At 36.7% G+C, this 22,788-nt stretch overlaps 1 protein-coding gene and 1 pseudogene across 1 annotated transcript; both read right to left on the bottom strand.

The window, feature by feature from the left end:
• Positions 1-10,411: 10,411 nt before the first annotated feature.
• LOC145098243 (uncharacterized) lies at positions 10,412-10,861 on the bottom strand. The gene has a single exon (XM_079035896.1). The coding sequence runs from the start codon at positions 10,859-10,861 to the stop codon at positions 10,412-10,414; it is 450 nt and encodes a 149-aa protein (XP_078892022.1).
• Positions 10,862-20,084: 9,223 nt separating this feature from the next.
• LOC145100061 (pentatricopeptide repeat-containing protein At3g26782, mitochondrial pseudogene) lies at positions 20,085-21,006 on the bottom strand (annotated as a pseudogene).
• Positions 21,007-22,788: the final 1,782 nt, after the last annotated feature.

Raw genomic sequence — 22,788 nt, 5'->3', positions numbered from 1 at the left:
GAGAATTGGTCAACCAAGACATTTCAACACAATGAACATTTTTATTTTTATCATTAGGATTCAATATGAAGCTTATCGTTCATCCCAAATTTGTTATAGCAATCATAAAGCACGATATGCCAAGATTCCTCATAGGTAGTATGGAGGTTAGGGAAGCCCACAACACACCTTCTTAATCAAAATCAAGGATTCAATTGAAGCAATTAAACTCAAGAAAGTTGATTAGTCTTAAGAATGAAGGAATCCCCAATTCCTAGAGGATGTCAATGCTTACACATCTATAAAGGAGTTATGATCCATAAGCTAGAGATGACTTCTATCATCATAAAGCCTTGTTCTAAGTAAATTCAATGATCAACCAAAGAAATAAACCAACAATTGCTCATTCAAGTACCAACCTCATGATCAAAGTATTAAACAAGCATAAGAAATATGAACTAGAATCATAAACATAAGATAAATGACAATCAATCATGAATCCTTCAAAAGCCACAAATATTGCAACACCCGATAGTTCTAAGGTATTATTTATTTAATTATTTATTCATTTTCTAAATCATGTAAGTTGTTCTGGGCTTAGTGTATTGGGCCTTTACGAGTGGGCTTAGTCAAGGTCGTACGCTAGGCGTAAGCCTGGTGTACGCGGGGCGTAATGGAACTCAAGGAACACGGAGGCATGCACGTACACACAGCGTAGAAGGTGGTACGTGCAACGTACGTGGTCAAACTCAAAACCCTAATTTATAGGGTTCAAGCCCTATATAATGTCATTAAGTCTCAATTGTTAGCCTCCTTATCATCATCTATTGTCCAAAAACCCTCATATCGAACCCTATAGCGTATTGGTGTGTTCTTGACCTTGTGGAGTGTATTTTTGGTAGTTTGGAGCCTTGGAAGGAAGAAGAATAAGTTGGTGAAGAAGAGTCGTTGAAACTTGAGCTTGAAGATTCGGGTTATCATCATCATTTGGCCCTCATTTGAGGTATAAAGCTTAGAACTTGCTTTGTTAATGCTTAGATCTCCTTTGTTTCAGTTTTTAGACCCTTTTGGACCCATAGATGAGATCTTGTGGATCATTGTCATTTCTGAAGCTTAGAGTTGCTACTCTTGGTGTTCTTTTGGTCCTAGAGACATAAAGTTGCCATCTTTGAAGCTTAGAGCCATCAATGCATGAGTTGGAGTTAATTTAATAGAAGTAGAGTGTTGCATTTCAGGTTTGGGTTCATTTGGGGCATGCAAAGCTACCAACTTAATGACTTTATGGTTTAATATGTTGCATATGACTCAGATCTGTGATTGGGACTCTTGGACTTAAGTAATTTAGAGCTTAATGGGTGAGTACGATAGGCGTACAAGGTCGTACGCGCAGCGTACAAGCCATGCAGCTTGTATGCTTAGCGTGCAGTTGAGTACGCCCCGTGCACTCGATGATTTGGGCTTTGCATCTTTTGGGCCTCAGGTAGGCTATTTCCTTGGACATTATTGTTTTGGGACTTAATGGGACATCTGAAATCGAGCCTTTGGATTGAGTGAGTTTATTGAGCCTAGGGATAAGGCCCATATTGGGGGTTTGGGCCTAATTTGGAAAATTGGGCCATAAATGGGCCTTGAAGGAAAAAGTGGTTTTGGTCTTGGTTTTGGATCATATTAGGTCAGGGGTAAAATGGTCATTTTACTCTAAGATTAGATCATTTATTTTGGAATGGAACCCAAGTGTTTATTCGGTGTTATTTTGTACAGTCAGCTCGGGGAGTCGTCAGGCCAACAACTAGGGATTTATTTCAATGAGACTAAGCATTCGAGGTGAGTTTCCTCACTAGGTTTAGTGAGTCTAAGGCACCAAAGCAGACCCATGGAACAAAAACGTTATGGAACCATGAAATGTGTACCGAAATTTCAAATAATATTCTTTTTAGAGAATCTTTTCTGGGATTATTAGGAGATAGTTATTAGCTCCTTAAACATGCAAATGGAAGAGATGAAGAATACATTGGCAAAATGGTCATTATAATAAATTTAACATATAAGCTGCTAAAGTTGAGAACAAGAGACCAAACATAATATTATCAAACAATGAAATGAGTATCATATTTTCAAAAAGATACTATTTTTAAATATTTAGGGTTTATTTTTTGAGGATTTAGGGTTTAGTTATTCCTCTTCAACATATATGACAATAGTTTCCAAGGAAAGAGAGAAATTTTGTTGACATTTCATCATGCTCCTTGAAAATGGAATAGAAAGAGACGAAGATGACAGGGACAAGTAAAAAAAATTGTCCTATTTACATGATATCCTAATGGTGTGTAGACAACAGTGCCAAACAACCCAATATTCATAATACTACTCCATACAACTATAAAGCCAATTTGAAATGCTTATCTTTCATGAAACAAACCAACCTTGATTGCTTCTTCCATTCCAAAATCAAGAAAAGGTTGTAATAAAAGAACAACAAATATAAACAAATTTCAAATCATAAGGCAGTAAAAGAAAACAAACTCTACATTATAAAGTCAAAGTACTTGGCAGCCTTACTGTTGGGGTTGACTATGTTTCGATCCCACATGCAGATAGATTTTTCATTTGTTTAGGGTTCAATTAAACAACCACTACCCTCTAATAAGTGAAGCACAAAATCATTAAAGCATCAGAAACGACTAATTTGTCAACTGCTACTATAACAAGGGATAAAATAAGATATTATTAGTAAGAGATTTTTGTAACAGAAAGATAATTATCAAGGAAAGTATAACAAATATCATTTTGGAGATGCAATTAGATTTTACCAGATGGCCATATGTAACCAGGGAAACATGTGAAACCCTAACTAATCTAAAATTGAGTTAAAAAATACAACAAAATTTTCAAAATAGAAGAGGGGGAGGACATGTGCTAGACAAAAAAGCAGGAAAACAGGGAACCAAACATTTCAAACAGAAGGGAGACTTCACTGAAAGAAGGCTTGATGACCTCTTGAAATCAAAGGAAATTGCTAATTATGAGGGAAAAATTGGTGTTGACAAAGAGATGCTTAAGGTATCTTTGGTTGTCGAAAATTTTTAAATGAAAATGAAATTTTTTAAAACACGTTTGGTTGATCCAGTTTTCAAAAGATGTCAAAAAAAATGAAAACTATTAGTTTGTCGAATTATATATGTAAATTAGAAAAGTGATTTTTACAGTTTTCTAAATTTCTAAAATGGAGAATGAAAATTCTGTTTCAACCAAATGCGTTTTCTAAAATTTTCATTGAAAACTGAAAACGAAAACTCAATTCTATTTTCTAAAAAATGAAAGAATTTTGCACAACCTAACACAACCTTAACCTTTTTCGAACACCAAGAGGATTAAAGAATTAAAACCCCCACTGCATTCATAACACTGCAATAACCAACCACACACACATAACTGAGCATCAATGATTGAAAAATACATAAATTGATCATTTATACACCACCCATCATATGCTCTGTTATATAATCGTGTAACACAGTAGGTGGAACTCATTTCCGCCATGTCATCCAACAATTCCAAGTTGTTGATAATAGAATTTAAAATATTCAACATGTCTCCCTTTTCCTCATTGAGTAGAATATGTATATATACTTACAAATGTTACAGTTTAGTACCACGAGAATTACAAAATATATAATATACATCATAAAGTTTTTCCAAGTCTAATATACCCCCTCAGTCTAAGGGGGAGGATTGCGGACACTTAGACTGGATCGAAAATCTTGAAAAAGTACTTATGGTAAACCTTTGGTGAATATATCGGCAAGTTGGTATTGTGACGGGACATGTAAAACCCAGATTTGGCCGCGTTGTACCTTTTCTCCAACGAAGTGAATATCAATCTCAATATGTTTAGTGCGTTGATGTTGTATGGGGTTGCCCGACATGTAAATCGAACTAACATTATCACAGTATACTAGAGAAGTACGCATTGGAGGATGACCCAATTCGAGTAATAAATTACGTAGCCAACATATTTTAGCAACTGCATTTGCAACACCCCTATATTCTGCCTCTGCACTCGATTATGAGACTGTGGTTTGCCGTTTAGAGGACCATGAGAGAAGGTTATCACCAAGAAAAACACAATATCCTGAAGTAGAGCGACGCGTGTCTGGACAACCAGCCCAATCAGCATCTGTGTATGCCGTAAGAATAGATGGGTTACTGCGATGCATGTGAAGACCCATAGATAGAGTCCCCTTAATATACCTGAGAATGCGTTTAAGAGCATTCATGTGTGCTAGACGAGGAGCATGCATATGCATGCACACCTGCTGTACCGCGTATGAGATATCGGGTCGGGTGAAATTCAGGTATTGTAGGGCACCTGCCAAGCTCCGGCAAGTGGTTGGATCATCTATAAGGTCTGACTTAGTTTTCCTTCAGAGTCAACATGCATAGCAACCGAATTGCAATCTTTCATATTAGCACGACGGGGGATGTCTATGGCATATCTCTGTTGAGATAGGAATAGGCCTCCTGGATTTCTGGTGACAACAATACCAAGAAAATAATGCAAAGGCCCTAAATCCTTCATGGAAACTCGTGTGATAGGCAAGACACGAGATGTTGCTTTAATATCGATGATGACGTGGTAAGAATGATATCATCCACATAGAGTAAAAGGTAAGCGATGTCGTGACCATTTCTATAAACAAACAGTGAATGGTTGCATGAACTATGGTGAAATCCCAAAGTGGTGACATAATCTGTGAACCTTTGGTACCATGCCCGTGGTGCCTGTCTTAGACCGTACAATGATTTCCTAAGTCTACAGACATGATGAGGATAAGATGGATGACGGAAACCGGCAGGCTGATGCATATAAACCATCTCTTCCAGATGTCCATGTAAATAGCATTCTTGACATCTAATTGATTAATCTCCCATCCCTGAAATAATGCAATACTAAGAACTGAATGTATAGTTGCCGGTTTGACAACCGGGCTGAATGTCTCATCGCAATCGACCCCAACCTATTGTGTTCTCCCGTCACAGACCAGTCGTGCTTTGTAGCGCTCAAGTGAACCATCTAACTTGGTCTTGTCTTTGTAAATCCACATGCAACATATAACATTCATATGCGGCTCACGAGGTACTAACTCCTAATTGTTATTGTCAATAAGAGCATTAAACTCATCAGTAGAGTCTATTCAGCAGTAGAGTCTGGCTTTCCATGCCTATTCAGCAGTAGAGTCTAGCTTGAGAATGGTGATTAGTAAATCCTTAGAGACTGTATTGTAAATCCATTGTAGAACTAAAGAATCTAATAGTTTTCATGGAACTTTGTCATCAATCTTTTCTTTATCTTTATCACTGGGTGATTTCGATGAAGATCCTTCAGTGGGAATGATGTGATTGATTACGTAATGGGCGTGATAGTGGATCTTGAAGAGTTCCACCCATGATGTGTATTGCCCGTCATCATGGTCCAACACAATAGGAATGAAATCCCTGATGTTGGTAACTGTAAGAGCAGGATGTAGATTAGCCATTCGAGTGAAAGAGAAGAAGATGAATGAAGAGATAATGAAGATAGAATCAGAAGTGCTGAGGAAGAAAAAAAAGATAAAGATGGAATCGAAACTGTAGGTTGAGCCGTGACTTGGAGTTTTTGACTGCTAGGGTTATTGGGGAGAGCAGAGGTATCGCTCTGATACCATAATAGAATGTAAAATATTCAACACGTCTCCCTTTTCCTCATTGACTAGAATATGTATATAATATACATGAGAATGTAAAATATTCAACACGTCTCCCTTTTCCTCATTGATTACGTCATGGGCGTGACAGTTTAGTACCATGACAATTACAAAATATATAATATACATCATAAAGTTTTTCCTAGTCTAATAGTTGACCTACACCAATGAAAAATTGAACATATAGTAAGTAAGCCAAAAAGAAAGAGTTGTTTTGTCATGAATTTGATTTTCTTTGGAAAGGTACAAAACCAACAAGGATAAATTAGTATACAAGTTACATACATGCCTTGGATAACTCATCCATTTGTATCTTTAAAAAAATGTAAATAAATAAATTATAATGTATTTGATTTGTATCCAATCCGCCTTAAAAACTAATAAACTACTCAACATACTCTCCACTAATAAATCCATCTACTTGGAATCTCGGGAGGTTTCAGATATATACAATTTCAGTGATGAAAGTATTAGAACACAAAATTATGATGTAAATTGTAAGGTACCAATTTCCTGTCTTCGATTTCTCTGGAAGAACAACATTGTACACTTGTTCTACCACTAACTACCACAAATACAAAATCAGTAACTATTGTGATGAAATGTAGAGGCCAGAGGGTTTACATTAAGATGTTGTTTGTTTTGGAAGTGGTTAAATGTGTTTTGTCTTTTTCCATGTTTGCGGAAGAAGACGTGCACTTGAGAAACGTCTACCCGCCAGAAGGGAAAAATGCTCAAAAAGTGCTTTTGTAGAAAAACAAACGAGGCCTAAGAGTGTATACTTACCCCCAACAAAATTTATCACTTTTCTTAAAAATTATTTGTCATACGTTTAAGGCGCATAATTATATCCTAATAATCCAAGAAAAGATTCTTTAAAAGAAGAACATTTTTTGAAATTTTGGTACTCATTTCATGGCTCCATAACGTTTTCCTTAATGAGGATTCAGACTGGTTATTGTTGATGTTGTGATGCAGGAAACAATGAGGATTCAGACTTGTACTTAGAGCCATCCATCACCAATATATATATATATATATATATATATATATATATATATATATATATATATATATATATATATAGAATTAGAAACTATACCCATCTGTAAGTTTTTACACACAATTCTAAGAGTTTAAATTTTATCATTTTAAAATTATTTTTAGTTACTTGCCCCTGCAGGTTCTCAACCTGATTTTGTATTAACATGGTTCCAATTTTTCAATAAAGAATTTGTACCGCAATGTATCCTTTGATCATCTATTACATGTAAGTTTTTAAATTGCATTGTTGCTCATTCTCCCATTTAAATTACATGGGTTTAATTATAATAGCAGTTCTATTGATTTTAAAAAAAAAGTCACTAAAGGGTGTTTTGGTCATTTAACATCATTTTCACTTCAATTATTTTGATAGTCATGCAAACCAAACACAAAACAAAACATGAATGGAATTGAAATCATTTCCATTTCCTTTCAACCATACACATGACAAATTCCAATTCCTTTGATAAATTTCATTCATTTCAAAAATATTTTAAGAACCGCAAATTCCCTTCCATTACTATGAGATTAGTTCGTATCGTTAATTCCAATTCCTTTTACAAACTCCAATTATTACTCTGCAACAAGAAAAGGTTTCAGAAACCAAATAAAGAACTTGTGGTTTAGAAAAGGAAAAGAAGATGCCTCCAAGAATCAAAGTGTTAACATGTATGTTTTACCCTTAACACTATAAAACACTTCATGCGTTTTATGTTCTTATTTATTTTTTCTTTTAATGTTTAAAGGTACACTTTTAGTTCCATTGAATCTCAAATACCTTGCTTTATCAAATTACTGCCTTCAATCTGATAAGTTCTTCCTTTCTTATAACTTTATTCTTTACAACCAACACACAATTGAACAAAGAAAACGGAGGAAAGAACCAAAAGATTACCGATCATTCATAACAAAAGCCCCATATTCGAGTGTAACATACACGTTTTGAAATCGTGTTTTAAGTAAATAATATTATGAAATATTATGTGAATTTGAATGTTGAGTTCTAACAGATAGTTTTTACTAGAATTGAAGTAAAACTATGCTTAGAATCATTCAGAAAGTATTGGAAGTCTTATGAGATTCCAATCAAATGTCAAATAGTGAAATTTAACGAAAATATAAAATTTGGAATAAGTACAATTTTATTATTGAAAGTTGTAGATAATCTCGTTAGAAACATTTAGGCGAAAACCTCATCGAAATCCGAGTTATAACGAAGAAGTTATGACCAATCGAAGATTCGCGACAAAACCGACACGACGCCGAATGACGTAAAAAGTGAGTTTTTGATAAACTACTTTTTATCATTAGTGATCTAAATGAAAGTCTTAGTATTCATTAAACCGAGAAGTTCGATAAAAAGAACGCCAAAATCTGACTTCGTTTGAGGAAGTTATGATTTTACGAAGTTTCAGCTTAGCAGTAGACAGCTAAAAACTCGAATTTTAGATTGAGTGGTTTTTAGCCGACACAACCTAAATGAGAATTGAAGGTTTCGTCATTTGTAGTACAACGGTAAAAAGTCTGACGAAAACGGATGTCGGATGAAGAAGTTATGAATTTTTAACTGATTTTCTTGTCCCGGTCTGTTAAAAATAATAATATAAAAATTAAAGTCAAAATTAGCCGACGAAGTCTAAACGAAAGTTGTAGAACATAATTTTAGCTACGTGTTCATATAAAGAACATCAAAAACAGAGTTCATATGCGAAAGTTATGAATTTCGGAAGATTTTGGCTCAAAATCCGAGAATTTCGGATAAACTCGCATGAATAGTACTAGCCACGTCACTCTTCTTGCGAATCTGACCCGTGTCCACTCGTGCCCGTCTCTGATTGGTCCGAAGCGAGGTCCACTGCGCATACGACACACCTTTTTACGTCCTAGGCGAAGTCTAAGACGGCTCGTAAGACGCCTCGCGCGTGTCCTTCGATGCTGGCTGCCACCGAGCTGCTTCACTGCTGACTCCCCTCTTCGCGTGTCCGAGCCTTGCACCTCCACCTGCCTCCCTCGCATGCGTGCCATCTGGAGCCCCTCGCTGGCACCGCCTCTTCTCGGCCGACTTCGGATCTCACCCCTATAAAAGGGAGGCCTGCGAGCCTTCCCGGGTAATTTTAGAAAATTGGCAATTTTGACCTCTTTTTCAATATTTTGACTATTTCCATATCCCCTGAAGCCCTGGTATCATTTTTAAAGCCCGGAATACGTCCCGAAGTGCCTGTGAAGCCCGAAAGATTTATATTTTCGGTTTTGAAGCCCTACCTTCGCAGAGCCCGGTTTTCAATTAAGCTCTCGGTTTACAACATAAAAATTCATATTTAAAGCCGAAGCGCTGTCCAAATTACTATTTTGACCTTCGGTTAATTTAAGGTGAGTTCAATATATAGGAAAAATTATATGTTATGTGTTATATGTGTTATGTGCTTTTCAGTTTTATTATTCTGAGTTATTTTCCCGTGTTATTTTATTTGCTATTTTTATAGCAAAAGTAATACCTTTGACCATGTGATCAGTGAAAGGACTTAGATTCACATTGGTACTGGTATGTAGCCTCTGGCCATGTAGAGCATGTCTCTGTAAGAGAATGACTTTTATTCTATGGCATTGGCAAATGGTTAGACAAGGCTATAAGCCTGAAATCTACCAAGATGTTAATCAGAAATCTTATGTCTTCTGTGCCATTTGTGCCGAAGCTTTATTGATGTATATCAAGTATGGAAATTATTATGTCTCATTGATTGTATATCTTTGAATCAAGTCATTGAATGATATGGAAAGCTTAACACATGATACACATATGCATTTGTTGTTCCTTGTTTCTCTTTGCTTCTGCCATATTGAAGTATATATATATGACATAACGTTATATTGTATCTATTATTGAACTCACTAAGCGTCACCGCTTACCCTATCAATGTTTAACAATTGCAAGTGGTAAGTAACCAGTATGATCATATATTGTTGAAAGATTTAGAATAGTTCGTAATAATACTTTTGTACTTCAGCTTATGTTTGTATAAATTACAATATCCTGGGTAGTTATGTAATATATAACACTTTGTAATAGTCGGTTTGTATCCAATAGGTTGTAACCTCTTTATCAATGTAAAATATTACTTTTATGAATATGCAAGTAGCATGTTTTGGAGTAATAATATTGTGAAGTATGAAAGTTTGGGTCTCTCAGAAATACGAAAGTTGGGGTCTTTCATCGAGAGAGGGATTTCTCTTGGTTCTAGAAAGAACTTCTTACAAATTTTTGCCTAAAGAACACAAAGCAAAAGCTAGCTAATATATCCTCTAACAAAAAGCTGTAACTGCTCTATCATTGGCTAAGGACACATGCACCACCCCCACGATCAAAATAGTGCTAAGGTCACTAACAAAAGAAAAGAAACAACCAATAAGATTATTTTCTAAGAATCATCTTCCCATACCTCAGGCTAATGGACTGGACTCGTAATTCATAGGTCCTCTTGGGCCTTGGGCCTCTTACCCTTCCTGGAGTAAACTAGCAGTGGTTGATGTTTATCAATACCCGCCACCCAAACTTCAACCTTGTCCTCAATGTTAAAAGTGGGAAAAGCCTGGTTTAGCTTCTCGAAATCCTCCCATGTGGCTTCTGATTCAGCTAACCGCTTCCATTAGATTGAAACTTCCTTGTCGCCTAGATCTACACCTTGCTTGAGTCTCACCCCTTTCAGTTCTTCTGGTTGCAACTTTAGTTCCATGTCACCAGACAGTTGGGCTGGCAATTGAGTGGGTTTGTTTGGTACACCAAAAGCAAATATTAACTGGGAAACATGGAAGACCGAATGGATCATACTTTCATGGGGTAATTCCAATTTGTATGCAACTTTCCCAATTTTTTGGCAAACTATGTAAGGACCATCGTAGCGAGCTACAAGCTTGTCATACTTCCTCCTAGCTAGGCTTTGTTGTCGGTAAGGCTTCAGCTTGAGATAAACCATGTCTCCCTCCTGATATTCCACATCCTTCCTCTTATTGTTTGCTTGAACCGTCATTCTTTGTTGGGCTCGGATTAAGTTCATACGGAGGTCATCGAATATCGCATCACGATCTTCTAACAGCATGTCAACTGCATCAAGGGTGGTACGTTGTCCTTTGAATCGAATAATGGGAGGTGGCTCCTTACCATATAAGGCCTTAAATGGGTTGCATTTTGTGGATGTGTGATAGGAGGAACTGTACTAAAACTCAGCTCAAGCTAGCCATTTGGACCCAGTCTTGGGTTTGTCTGAACAAAACCAACGAAGATAGGTTTCAAGTCATAAATTGACTACTTCTGATTGGCCATCCGATTGCAGGTGGTACGCTGTGCTTTTCTTGAGGGAAATTCCATGCAACCTGAATAGTTCCATCCAAAAATTACTGACAAAGATCTTGTCTCGATCACTGATGATTGAGGTGGGTAACCCGTGGAGTCTGACAATTTCTTTGATGAAGCTTTGGGCCACTATAGCAGCTGTGAATGGGTGTTTCAGGGGAATGAGATGAGAATATTTGCTCAAGCGATCTTTATATGTACGGATGCCTTGTAACATATACTACAACTTAGTTAAGATTACCCCTTCTACATAATCTTCCATCAAAAGTCATTTTTGATGCTTATCGTCTCTAAATTGACTTGCCCGGATCTACGGGCGTTACAATTATCTCCCCCTTAGGATGATTACGTCCCGTAATCACCAACGAAATATGAATTGTATAATGATTCCATACGTTATCTCTTCATCCTAGGTAATAACTGTAAGTTCTATATTTCCTCGAAAGAGTATCTAACTCTTAGACTTCTCGATAGTAGGTAGTGCTCAATCCTGCATCTGCTCTTCGTATTATGTTGTACTTTCAACCGTAACCTTTGAGTTACAAAATAAATCCTTATTGAGGACTCCTTCTTCTTCTTAGGATAAGTACTTTCCTTTATCTTTTGTTACAGACCGATGGGTCGTGTTCTAATGACCTTTCATCGTATGATGCAACAGTTAGACTCAAGTCTCATAGAGTCAAATTCTAGAATGGAATATACCTTCCTTCATATTCTAATGTGATATAATCTCAACGAGTGTGATGCTATCGATCACATTGATTTCAATCTTATGACTTGAGTCAGATGCTACCTCGAACTTGATTCTATGAACCACATAACAAACTCAACGTAGTCGGACTCAATTTGATATGACCGCTAGGGTCAGAATATCAATCATCTTCTTAGTTACTACCGAAACAATGGTAACGACATACTTGAATAAAACGAGATCAATCACTAGCTTCTTGGTAACATTGTGACTTTCCTTGATCCAAGCGTGAGTCATGTGCTTCCAGTAGTATAGATCTCTACTACTATTCACACCTACTCATACTCGTCCCAAGTATTGTCTCACAGTCAACCAAGTCACCATACATAAATCATATAATCATTCAACACATCAGATAACAAAACCAGGGTTTATATTATTTCTTGAAACAATTACACAAAGGTTCAAGTTCACCCTATACTATGCCTCTAATAAGCTACACTTCCTGATACAGACTTTATATATATTGATATGAAGTCTTCATCCTTTAATCCTCCCATTGTTTTCTGCTTCGTCGAGGAGCATGTGGAATGCCCTTGGCTGTGGCGGTGCGTTTTTCTTTGGGAAGACTCTAGAAATATGCCCTTCTTCTTTACATCCGTAGCACACCTTTTTTAGTTGCACATTTGTTGGCGAAATGCCCTTTCTTCCCACATTTGTAGCAGGTCATCTCCTCTCTACACTTCCCGATGTGTTTTTTTTACACTTCTCACACCACTTAGCTTCATCTCTTCCTCTAGATTTCGAGAATTTGGTTTTTTTGTTGATCATTGAAGATCCTTCATGCTTCCTTTTCTCTCCAACTTTAGCTCTCTCCAGACCCTTTTCTTTTATTTGGGTCTCAACATTTTTGGTTGCCCAGATGGCGGCTTTCAGAGTGGTTGCTTGCTTGACTATAGGACCAATGTTCGCTGGTAATCCATTGGCAAACTTGTTGGCCTTGGAAAGTTCTGTTGGAATTAGGTATGGAATACGCTTCATCTTCTCCTTAAAGCTTGTAGCGTATTTAGTGATGCTTAGTTTTCCATTTTTCAGATTCTGGAACTCATTGTTGATTTCCAGAAGATCCTGCTCAGAGCAGTATTGCATTTTCAGTTGCACCACGAACTCTTACCAAGACATCTTGCTAGCTCCCCCCTTGGGCATCGAACCAGCCAGTAACTTCCACCAGCTCAGTACTCCAGATTTTAATAGAGGAATTGCAAGAGCTGTCTTCTGTCTGTTGCTACACTAACAACTTTCAAACATTGTCTCCATCTCGGAGATCCAGACCATGACTTGCACCGGTGTCGGGCTCCCAGAAAGACACGGTGGTTTGGATGCCATGAAATCCTTGTACTTGCATCCACGTCCGTCATTTCCTCCATCCTGATTGTTTCGACAAACTATTGGTGGGTTGGCTTGACCAACGGTCCCACTGTAGTTCCGTCCTTCTGAATGCCCTCCATTTACTTCGGGCTCTTCCACTTGAACTGACAGTTCTTCACGATTTTGTCGAAGCAACCGCCTGGTCTCCTCCATTTGACGATGCAACATCGTCTGCATCATTGCTTGTACACCAGTCATCGTCATTGGCTCAGGTGCTGCAACTACATCAGGTATTTGCTCAATCGCTGGTGTTTGATTCCTGTTCTCATTTGCTTTCCAACTCCGCTTCTAGTTCTTGCCATTCTTGATCTATACACCGAATAAGGTGAATTTAGATCCTCATTCACGATAGATACATATATCATCCTTATCACTCCGAAACGTTTACATGCTAGTTCTAATATCGTAGACATACACTAACAATCCTAAACACATAATATTTCCCGATCCGGTCGGCAACAGACCATAGATCCGAACAAATAATATCATATATGGCAACATATAACATTTAGCACATAAAAGAATTTTAGGAAACTCTCCTAAAATAAACTAGTACTCGTGTCTAAAATATAACAGACACACATCTCACAATCTTCACTTGGCATTCTAAGTTTAAGTTTAGAAATTTCCTACAAAATTCCTAGTTCGCTTAAACTAATGCTCTGATACCAACTATGACATCCCCAATTTCACGGCCATAAAAGACCGATTTGTTTATGCTTTGTTTTTGAAATCAAAGTAATCGTTTAAAGAAAACTGTTGCGGAATTTGTTCCCCAAACAAAATATGATAAGAATTTATCAAAGCATTTCTTAAAGAAAAGTATTTTCATTATATAACAAAATCTCGGATGTCATGTTCCGATACAGACACATAAGCATAAACAGAACTTACATTTATTTACACTAATGATTTACATCTCCTTTAATCTCTCAGCAAAATATGTCTTCGTATTGATACCTGTGATACAAAGAAAACTGAGCGGGTCAGGCTTGGGAGCCTGGTGAGCATATAGGGTTTTCAACCCACAATAATACATTTATTATTCAATCATCAAACAATCAACCCAAATACCCATTCCCATTATCTCCTTTATTTCTTAAGGTTTTACCCTAAGAACCAATTATCCTTCATTCATTCATTCCTAAGGATTTACCTAAGGAATTGGCACGAAGTCCATTGCTGCCAAAATTTATCTATCAGATACTAAATCCATAGCTATCAGGCGCTAATTCCATAGTCACCAAGGTTTACTCAACAGGCACGAAGTCACAGCATCACCAAGGTTTATCAAATAGGCATGAAGTCGCATCGTCACCAAAGCTTACTCAATAGGCACGGAGTTGCATCGTCACCAAAGCTTACTCAATAGGCACAAATTCGCATCATCACCAAGGCTTTACTCAATAGGCACGAAGTCGCATCGTCACCAACTATTCCATCTACCCATGCTCTACCCACCATTTTTGTAGATATAAATACAAACACAGTTTAAATCATTTAACACCCGTATAAAAACATCAATTCTATGCCCATCTCACATAGACAAACAATATATAAACACATAGCACGTATTTCATAGAAAATGCTTCGTATTTATGTGTTAGAAGAAAGTGACTATACACTCACTTGATCAGAAGATGATCGGACAACACTACGGCTCTAAGAGTAGTAGCTATTCGGTGAAACTACAATATCTTCAAATACCTGGCTTCTCGCACGCAGAGCTTCGGCTTGAAAACTCCTTTCTCCTCGGGATCTTCGGGGCTTAAGGGGGTTAAAATAGAGCTTAGAGAGAGTATCGGGAGTCAGAGAGAAGAGACGGAGCAACCAAAATCGGCTGACCCTTGATTTCTATTTATAGGGTGAAATTTCTACACTCACGTCGTGAGTTTTAAGTGTTCACGTCGTGAGCACAATAGGTCACTGCGTTCGTCACTCGTCCACTTGCTCTGGAGGCTCCAGAAGGCGTCAGAAGTCAGTTCATGTCGTGAACACTATATTTATGTCGTGAACCCTAACAGTTTTGGGGTTTCGCGCCCGAACTTCAGAAATTCATAACTTTTGCATACGAATTCTGTTTTCGACGTTCTTTATATCGACGCGAAGGTGAGATTATGCTCTACAACTCTCATTTAGACTCTTTTGGCTAATTTTGACTTTAATTTTAATATATTATTAATATATTTTTTAGTAGGCCGGGACAGGAAAATTCCTTTCGAAATTCATAACTCCTTCATCGGAACGCCGTTTTAGTCTGTCATTTTATCGTTGGACTACTACCGATGAGATCTTCAATTCTCATTTAGGAAATTTTGGCTAAATATCACTCGACCTCAATCTCGAGTTTCGGGCTGCATACTGCTAATGCTGAAATTTTGACAAATCATAACTTCCTCATACGAAGTCAGATTTAGACGTTCTTTTTACGCACGCTCTCGGTTTAAAGTATTATACGACTTTCATTTAGATGGCTAAGACGAAATATCGCTCTAACGTAAATTCTCTATTTACGTCGTGTTGTGTCGTGCCGGTTCTGTCGCGAAACTTCGACAGGTCATTACTTCTTCGTTATAATTCGGATTTCGACGTTCTTTATATGTACGAAATCCTTGTAACATATAATACAACTTAGTTAAGATTACTCCTTCTACATAATCTTCCATCAAAAAGTCATTTTTGATGCTTATCGTCTCTAAATTGACTAGCCCGGATCTACGGGCGTTACAGTTGATCAGACTATATTTATCCTTAATATGACTACATAACTGCCCAGGTTTAATCATAGTGTTCAATTTCCTACAAAAGCTTTGATTACATATTGTTAGGTTATTATCCTAATATACGCACATAAGCGTGAAATTTTTATTTTGTTCAGAGTTATTTAGTCTCATTGTGTTTATAGTTGCATATCATGTATGTTTAGATATGCTAGTTCACTATAAACATTGCTCTGATACCAACCTGTCACACCCCCGAATCAGACGGTGGAAACGTCCGGGGGCACGTGTGACTAAGAATTGAATAATCATCACAATGAATATACACGAAACATAACACATTCTTCACCAACATTACATAATACAACCAACATTATTCACATCAAGTACATTGTTAAAATACATAAGTTCTAATTGTTCAAAGTATGATAATTGATGTTACATAAACAAAACCATACACACTTGCATATCTTCCAGCTTAACGATTACCTGAGAATACAAGTTATTTTGAAAACGGTCAACATATATAATATTGGTGAGTTCATAAGTATATTTGAGTAAAAGTCTTTGTATCTTTCATAAAAGCCCAGAAAATCCGATATTTTCTGTAAAATGTTTTGAAAATGATGTGAAAATCAAGTATAAATGCATGTGGGAATTTAATAGTTAAAAACTTGTATGAGTGTAGTTTAGGTTCACTGTATTTTGTATAAGTGATAGTTGTGTTTGAATAATCTCCCTAGAAAATCTGATATTTTCTGTTTTATAACATCGTTTAGATTTTTGTATCGTAGATAAGTCGTTTTGCATTTATACACTTGAAGAATTTATCTTCAAAAGGTTATCTTTTGGTATTAAATCCCAATATGAGCCGTTATAATCATGATAATGAATATGTCGCCTGTCTTGGTATTTTTCCAAATGCCGGTCTTGATAAGGATGTTGTCGCCCTAGACTGGCCTAGTCTAGCTGTAGCGAACAGCTAAGGCGTGGGGGTGACCTCCGTATAGATCTATACACAAACTCCCACTTTCCATTTAGGAAACTCTTATTATAACTACATGCTACGATTGTACACTCAATGGTGCCAACCAACAAGTCTCACTAGATTCTCAACCTTTCCCGTTTGATAAGATTTTCCCATGTTTAATGTTTTACGCGTAAGTTATAGATTTTTCCATTCCAAAGTAAATGTACAAATTCATAAACTATGTGGAGGTATATTTACGATTTATAGGTATGTGAATCTTCATTCCAATCCCGATTAACATGTAAATGGGCCACAAGGTCCAATAACATAATAAAAGGATAATTTAGGCCCAATAGGCATGAAAATTGGCCACAAAGGTCCGATAAACATGTAGTCAATAAATCAGGACCAAAATTAACATGCAAGTGGGTCATGAAACCCAATAAACATGACATGGAACACATTGGACTCAATATACACTTAGTTGGACCCTTAGGGCCCAACGGTCAAGTATCATGAATATTAAGCCCGATAATTGGTTATCGACATATTTCGTTCGTTTTGTTTTATTCCGTTGTTTGTTTTGACTTGATGTTCGATAGATTGGTGATAGAAATCCTCTTTTTGTAAAAACGACGTTTTTGGCCAACAATTCTCAAAATTTTAAATTAGGCCCAAATTTTGTAAAAATGACACTTTAGTCCATAATTTATAAAAGTTTGCAATTTTGTCCCAAATGTCTATAAATTTACGGTTTTACCCCAAAATGTTTTATTTTTACATTTAGGACCCTTTTTTGCTGAAAAATACATTTTCAGCCCCTTATTTGTAAAAGTTTACACTTTTGGCCCCATTTTTGGAAAACTTTACATTTTTGGTCCAATTTGCAAATAAATGATATTTTCACCTCTAAATTTGGTTTATTTACATTTATGACTCAAAATTTGGCAAAATGACATTTTAAACCCCAAAACTCATTTTTTTCGCAAATTGGGCCCATAGCAGTGAGGCCTAAAACTTTTGACCCATTAGCTAAAATTTGCATTTTTTGCCCTTTTAAAAGTATGTTTAGCATAAAAACACATTTTTATACTATAGGACCAGTTTGGCCCCTTTAAAAACATAATTTTCACTTTTTACCCTTAACTTTTGTTTTCTTGACAATTTTGACCTTTAACAAAGTTTTTTTTGAAATCTTGGTATCTTAAACATTTAACACTTTTTACTTGATAGTTGGATGTATATAGTGTCATAGTTCATAGATCCTTGCCATATAATGCTTGAAATTTTCGAGATTTGCTAAGATCTAACAAGTTTTTACCAAATAAACTAAGAATTCACACAAAACATGCATATAACACATAGATCTACACATTTTACTTGTATTCTCCCCCAAAAATCATATGAAAACCGAAAACAAGGGGGTATGAACTCACCTTTGCTTTGATGTTTCGGTTTTGAAGAAGTAGTGGCAAGAGATAAAGTGATTTTTGGTACTAACAAACCTTCTTGAGTAGATTTCGAACTTAAGAAGTTCTAGGAAGCAAAATCACCAAAAACTTTGCTTAAAAGAGTGATATAATCATGAGAATGGAGTTATGAACTTGGATGTCTAAAGATTTAAGTAGAAGTGATGATTTTGTTGTGAAAACCTTCTTGAAACACAAGCAAAATCTTGAGAATTTTGGAGGAAGAAGACGGATGATCTTATAGAGAATGGAGAGAATTTGGTGGAGTGTGCGTGTGTGTGTTTGTGGCTTCGGCCGAGAGGAAGAAGAGAGGGGGAGGAGATGGTGAAATGACTAGCATGGATACATGGAGGATCTTGCATGGATACATGATGTATAAAATGGAGGTGACACCTCCCAAAGTCAACCCTCCCTTGATCTCTTTTCTTTTTCTTTTGCTTTTTTTGTTTTATACATGGGTCGAGATTTTGGGCCAAGAAAAAAGGGTGGAGTAGTTTGGGACCATTAAATTTAGTTAGGATATTTAGATCCTAAACATAGAATTTTTCGGCCCATTGGGCTCTTGGAATCATTCACGGCCCAATTAGAATAAAAGAATGGGCTTATGACTCACTAATGGTTAATTGGATTAGTTATGGCCCAATAAGGCCTATTAGGGTTAGAATGAATCATTTTAGACCCATTTGGATCCAATTAGGGCTTCTTAGTCCAATGAGGTTGAATTGGGTGCTCATTGGTCCATTAGGCCCAATAAGGAACTCCTAGTCCAATATGGACTTAAACCGGGATTCTTAGGGTTTTTAGACTCTTTGATGAACATTATTGATGAATCTATATAAGCATTGAGTGAGATCTACTTAGAGTATAAGATTTACAATAGTTGAATGGTTACACCGGAATAGGATTTCCTAGCTAAAATACTAGCTGTGACATATATATATTTAGGAGTCAAATCTATCCTTGTCTTTTCACCTTCAACATCTGAGTGGTTGTTTGCCATTACAGAGAAATTGCATCATAAAATATGATTTTCATTTGCGGGTAAAGGAATATGGACTCACGTCTCCACCACTTCCCAAGAACAAATCCTTGATTTACATGCTTTCAAAGGGAATATATGTACCCTAAACATCAGTTATGATATTTTCGGGAGCCCATGTTTATGTGAAGTGACACTTGGTCTAGAGCTCAAGTTTATACCACTCGAAACCAAGAATTTTTCACAAGACTCTTTCGAGGTTCATCAACTTGATTTTAGTGAAATGAAATAGGTGTTTTGTGAAAAAACAATGGAAGAATATGCATTTTATAGTAACTTCTTGTATAATAATATTGCAGTCAAACTAAAGTCGTGGTGGCTTGACATTGATAAAAGTCGTGATGGTAATAACTTTTACAAAAAGATGTCGTACTTCTCCCATGAGTGTTTAAATGTAAATCTCATAGATGAGAGGTAGAATTATAAGTTATTAATGCCCCTTTAATGTTGGTTTTTTCTAAGTAGTGTTACTCTAAAGGGAAAATGTCAAACTATACACCATTACAAGACACCGTTGTGTTTTTTCTAGTAATACCATCGAACTTTCACTTCATTCTAAATATAACATCATACTTTCATTCTATTTATGTAGTTGTTACAAAATTGCAAATATTACAATATTTTAAAAATAAATATATATCCATAATGTTCATCACCAATAATCTCCACAACTCCATGCACCATTTTTAAAACAATGAAATCTTTTTGGCATCTCTAACAATGATTTCTCTACATGCAATTCGAGATACATACTTAATAACATTATGACAATCAACACACACCCGTAAGTTCTTCATCACTCTCAACTATATGACAAAATAACATCTCCTCTTTCGTTTCCTGATCAACTTTTTCAAACACAACACTTGTTTCAGGAACATAACCTTAAACTCTCATATCTTCTTTTACATACTCGAGACATTTGGGTATCTCTCTTGACATCACATGTGATTGATCAAACACAAGAAACGTGTGAATCAGCCCTGAAATTTCAATAGAATTCCACCCTGGTGTTTTTTCCAACTTCAAATCTTTTATTTTTTGCCTCATTATGGCAACTTGATCCCGTTCCCACAAGTTGCATAGATGTTGGACATTAGCACATGCCATCGAACATTACTTGGATCCATTTCAAGAATCTTGGCTACAACTCTTTCAGCCATTTCAACATTTTTATGAATCATGCATACATGCGTTTAACAGCCCACCCCATGTATTGGAATTGGGTTTTACAGTTATATGTTTCAGAAGGCTTTCAGCTTCAATTAATCTGTCAGCTCTACCAAGCGTGTTAACCATGCAACTATAATGCTCTAAAACAGGCTTTATATTAAACTCATTTGACATTTTCTTGAAGTAATACCACCATTGTGACTAAAACCTGGCAAAACTTCAACGAATTTTATGGCAACAAGTCTTAGACCATGACTCACCATATGAAGGAAAAGAGATCCTGAAAGATGGGCAAGTCTTCCATACCCACATATTATTGATGTCCAAGCAATGATATCTTTTTGTAGTATTTCTTCAAACACATGGTGGGCTTCTTCTATGCTACTACATCTAACGTACATGTTATCGAAGAGTTGGTTGTGCGAAACTTAATTCGCCGTACTTCCCATAGACGATATAAGAGCCGTGATAACAAACTCTTTATACTCGCAACCGAACAACAAAACATGAGTATGAACCCTTTGACAATCTTTAATGAACTTCAGCCCAGCGCAAGCCACCACCATAAATGTAAACGCGAAGGTGTTCCGTTTGTATCCACTTCGAATCATCTTGTAATAAAGATCAATTGAATCTCTGTAACAACCTTTCCTTGCATAATATTTGATCATCAATTCCAGAGAAACAAAGGTGGGTTCTTGATGATGCTGACAACAAATATTTCTCCAATATTCAGGCAGCCAAATTTGAGGCAAGCATGAGTTAAACGTGTCAACAGGAATACGTTATGGGAGAAGTGAGTGTTAAGGTTAATTCAAAATATGTATATTATGCACGTTTTTATTGTTTTGAATAAATCAAAGTTCCAGTGAGTGTGTTTCTGGTCTTTGGCATCTTGTCAAGTTTGTTCCTATTTTCCAGCTAAGTCTTAGTATAAATAGATAGGCAAGTGTACGTTGGTTTTTGTCCCCATTTGTTTTCTTTCATTTTTAGTGAATAAAAGATACACTTTTGCCTTCCTTTTTTATTGTCAATTTATGTCCCCTACTTTGTATTTATTTGTCCCCTACCCCTATAGAGCTTGTGCAAACAGGTTAAGACCAATATTTGGTATCAGAGCATTCCTGGTGTATGCCAAAGTATCAGCCTCGAGTGATAGGGATGTCAGGAAGCAATGGTGGAAAGAATGGACAGGTCACACTCCATTATCCAATGCTATCAAGATCCAATTATGCTGCATGGGCAATCAAGATGAGGTTGTTTATGCAGGTCGAAGGTGTTTGGGAAGCTGTTGAACCTAGAACAGAAAATACAATGGTGGAAGTGTTGAAGGATAAATTGGCTTTGGCAGGCATTTATCAAGGAATACCTGAGGATTTATTGTCGTCATTGGCTGAGAACAAAATAGCCAAAGAAGCATGGGATGCCTTGAAGACCATGTTTATGGAAGCTGATAGAGTGAAGACTACAAGGATTCAATCACTGAAGTCTGAGTTTGAATCACTAAACATGAAGGAAACAGGAGTAGATGAGTTTGCTGTGAAGGTGACCAACATAGTCAGTACAATGCTTACATTAGGGGATAGTGAAGAAATTACTTAGGGCAATACCAGCCAAGTTCCTTCAAATAGCATCAACACTCGAACAGTTCGTTGATTTGGATCAAATGACAGTAGAAGAGGTGATTGGGAGGCTTAAAGCCCATGAAGAAAGAATGCATGGGAGATGAGATCATAGTCAAGCAGAACTTTCTAAGAATTTATGACTCCAAGATGAGGCTGCTCATGAAGGTACAAAGGTCACCAAATCGTCTCTACAAGATAGAAATAAGAGAAGTCAGCCCAAGATGTCTAGTTGTCGAGATCAATGACCCAACCTGACTTTGACATACAAGGTTAGGTCACGTAAACTTCACTGCCTTGAAGTCGATGTCAGATAAGGGAATAATCAAAGGAGTACCAAAGATGGTCATACCATCCCAACCGTGTGAATGCTGCCTGATTGGAAAGCAATCAAGAAACTCGTTCCCAGCAAGCACAAGTTTCAGGGCTAAGAAGAAATTGGAACTAGTCCATGGCGACCACTTTGGACCAGTCTCACCTTCAACACCTGGTGGTAATAGATACTTTATGCTGTTAGTTGACAATTACAGCAGGGTTGTGTGGGTGTTCCTAATAAAAACA

This window comes from Lactuca serriola, chromosome 4 (genome assembly GCF_051521515.1).
Source record: "Lactuca serriola cultivar US96UC23 chromosome 4, Lser_US96UC23_V15, whole genome shotgun sequence".
In the NCBI taxonomy this organism is placed as follows: Eukaryota; Viridiplantae; Streptophyta; class Magnoliopsida; order Asterales; family Asteraceae; genus Lactuca; species Lactuca serriola.
The sequence above is the reverse complement of the archived record's forward strand: the minus strand, read 5'-3'. Positions and strand labels throughout refer to the sequence as shown.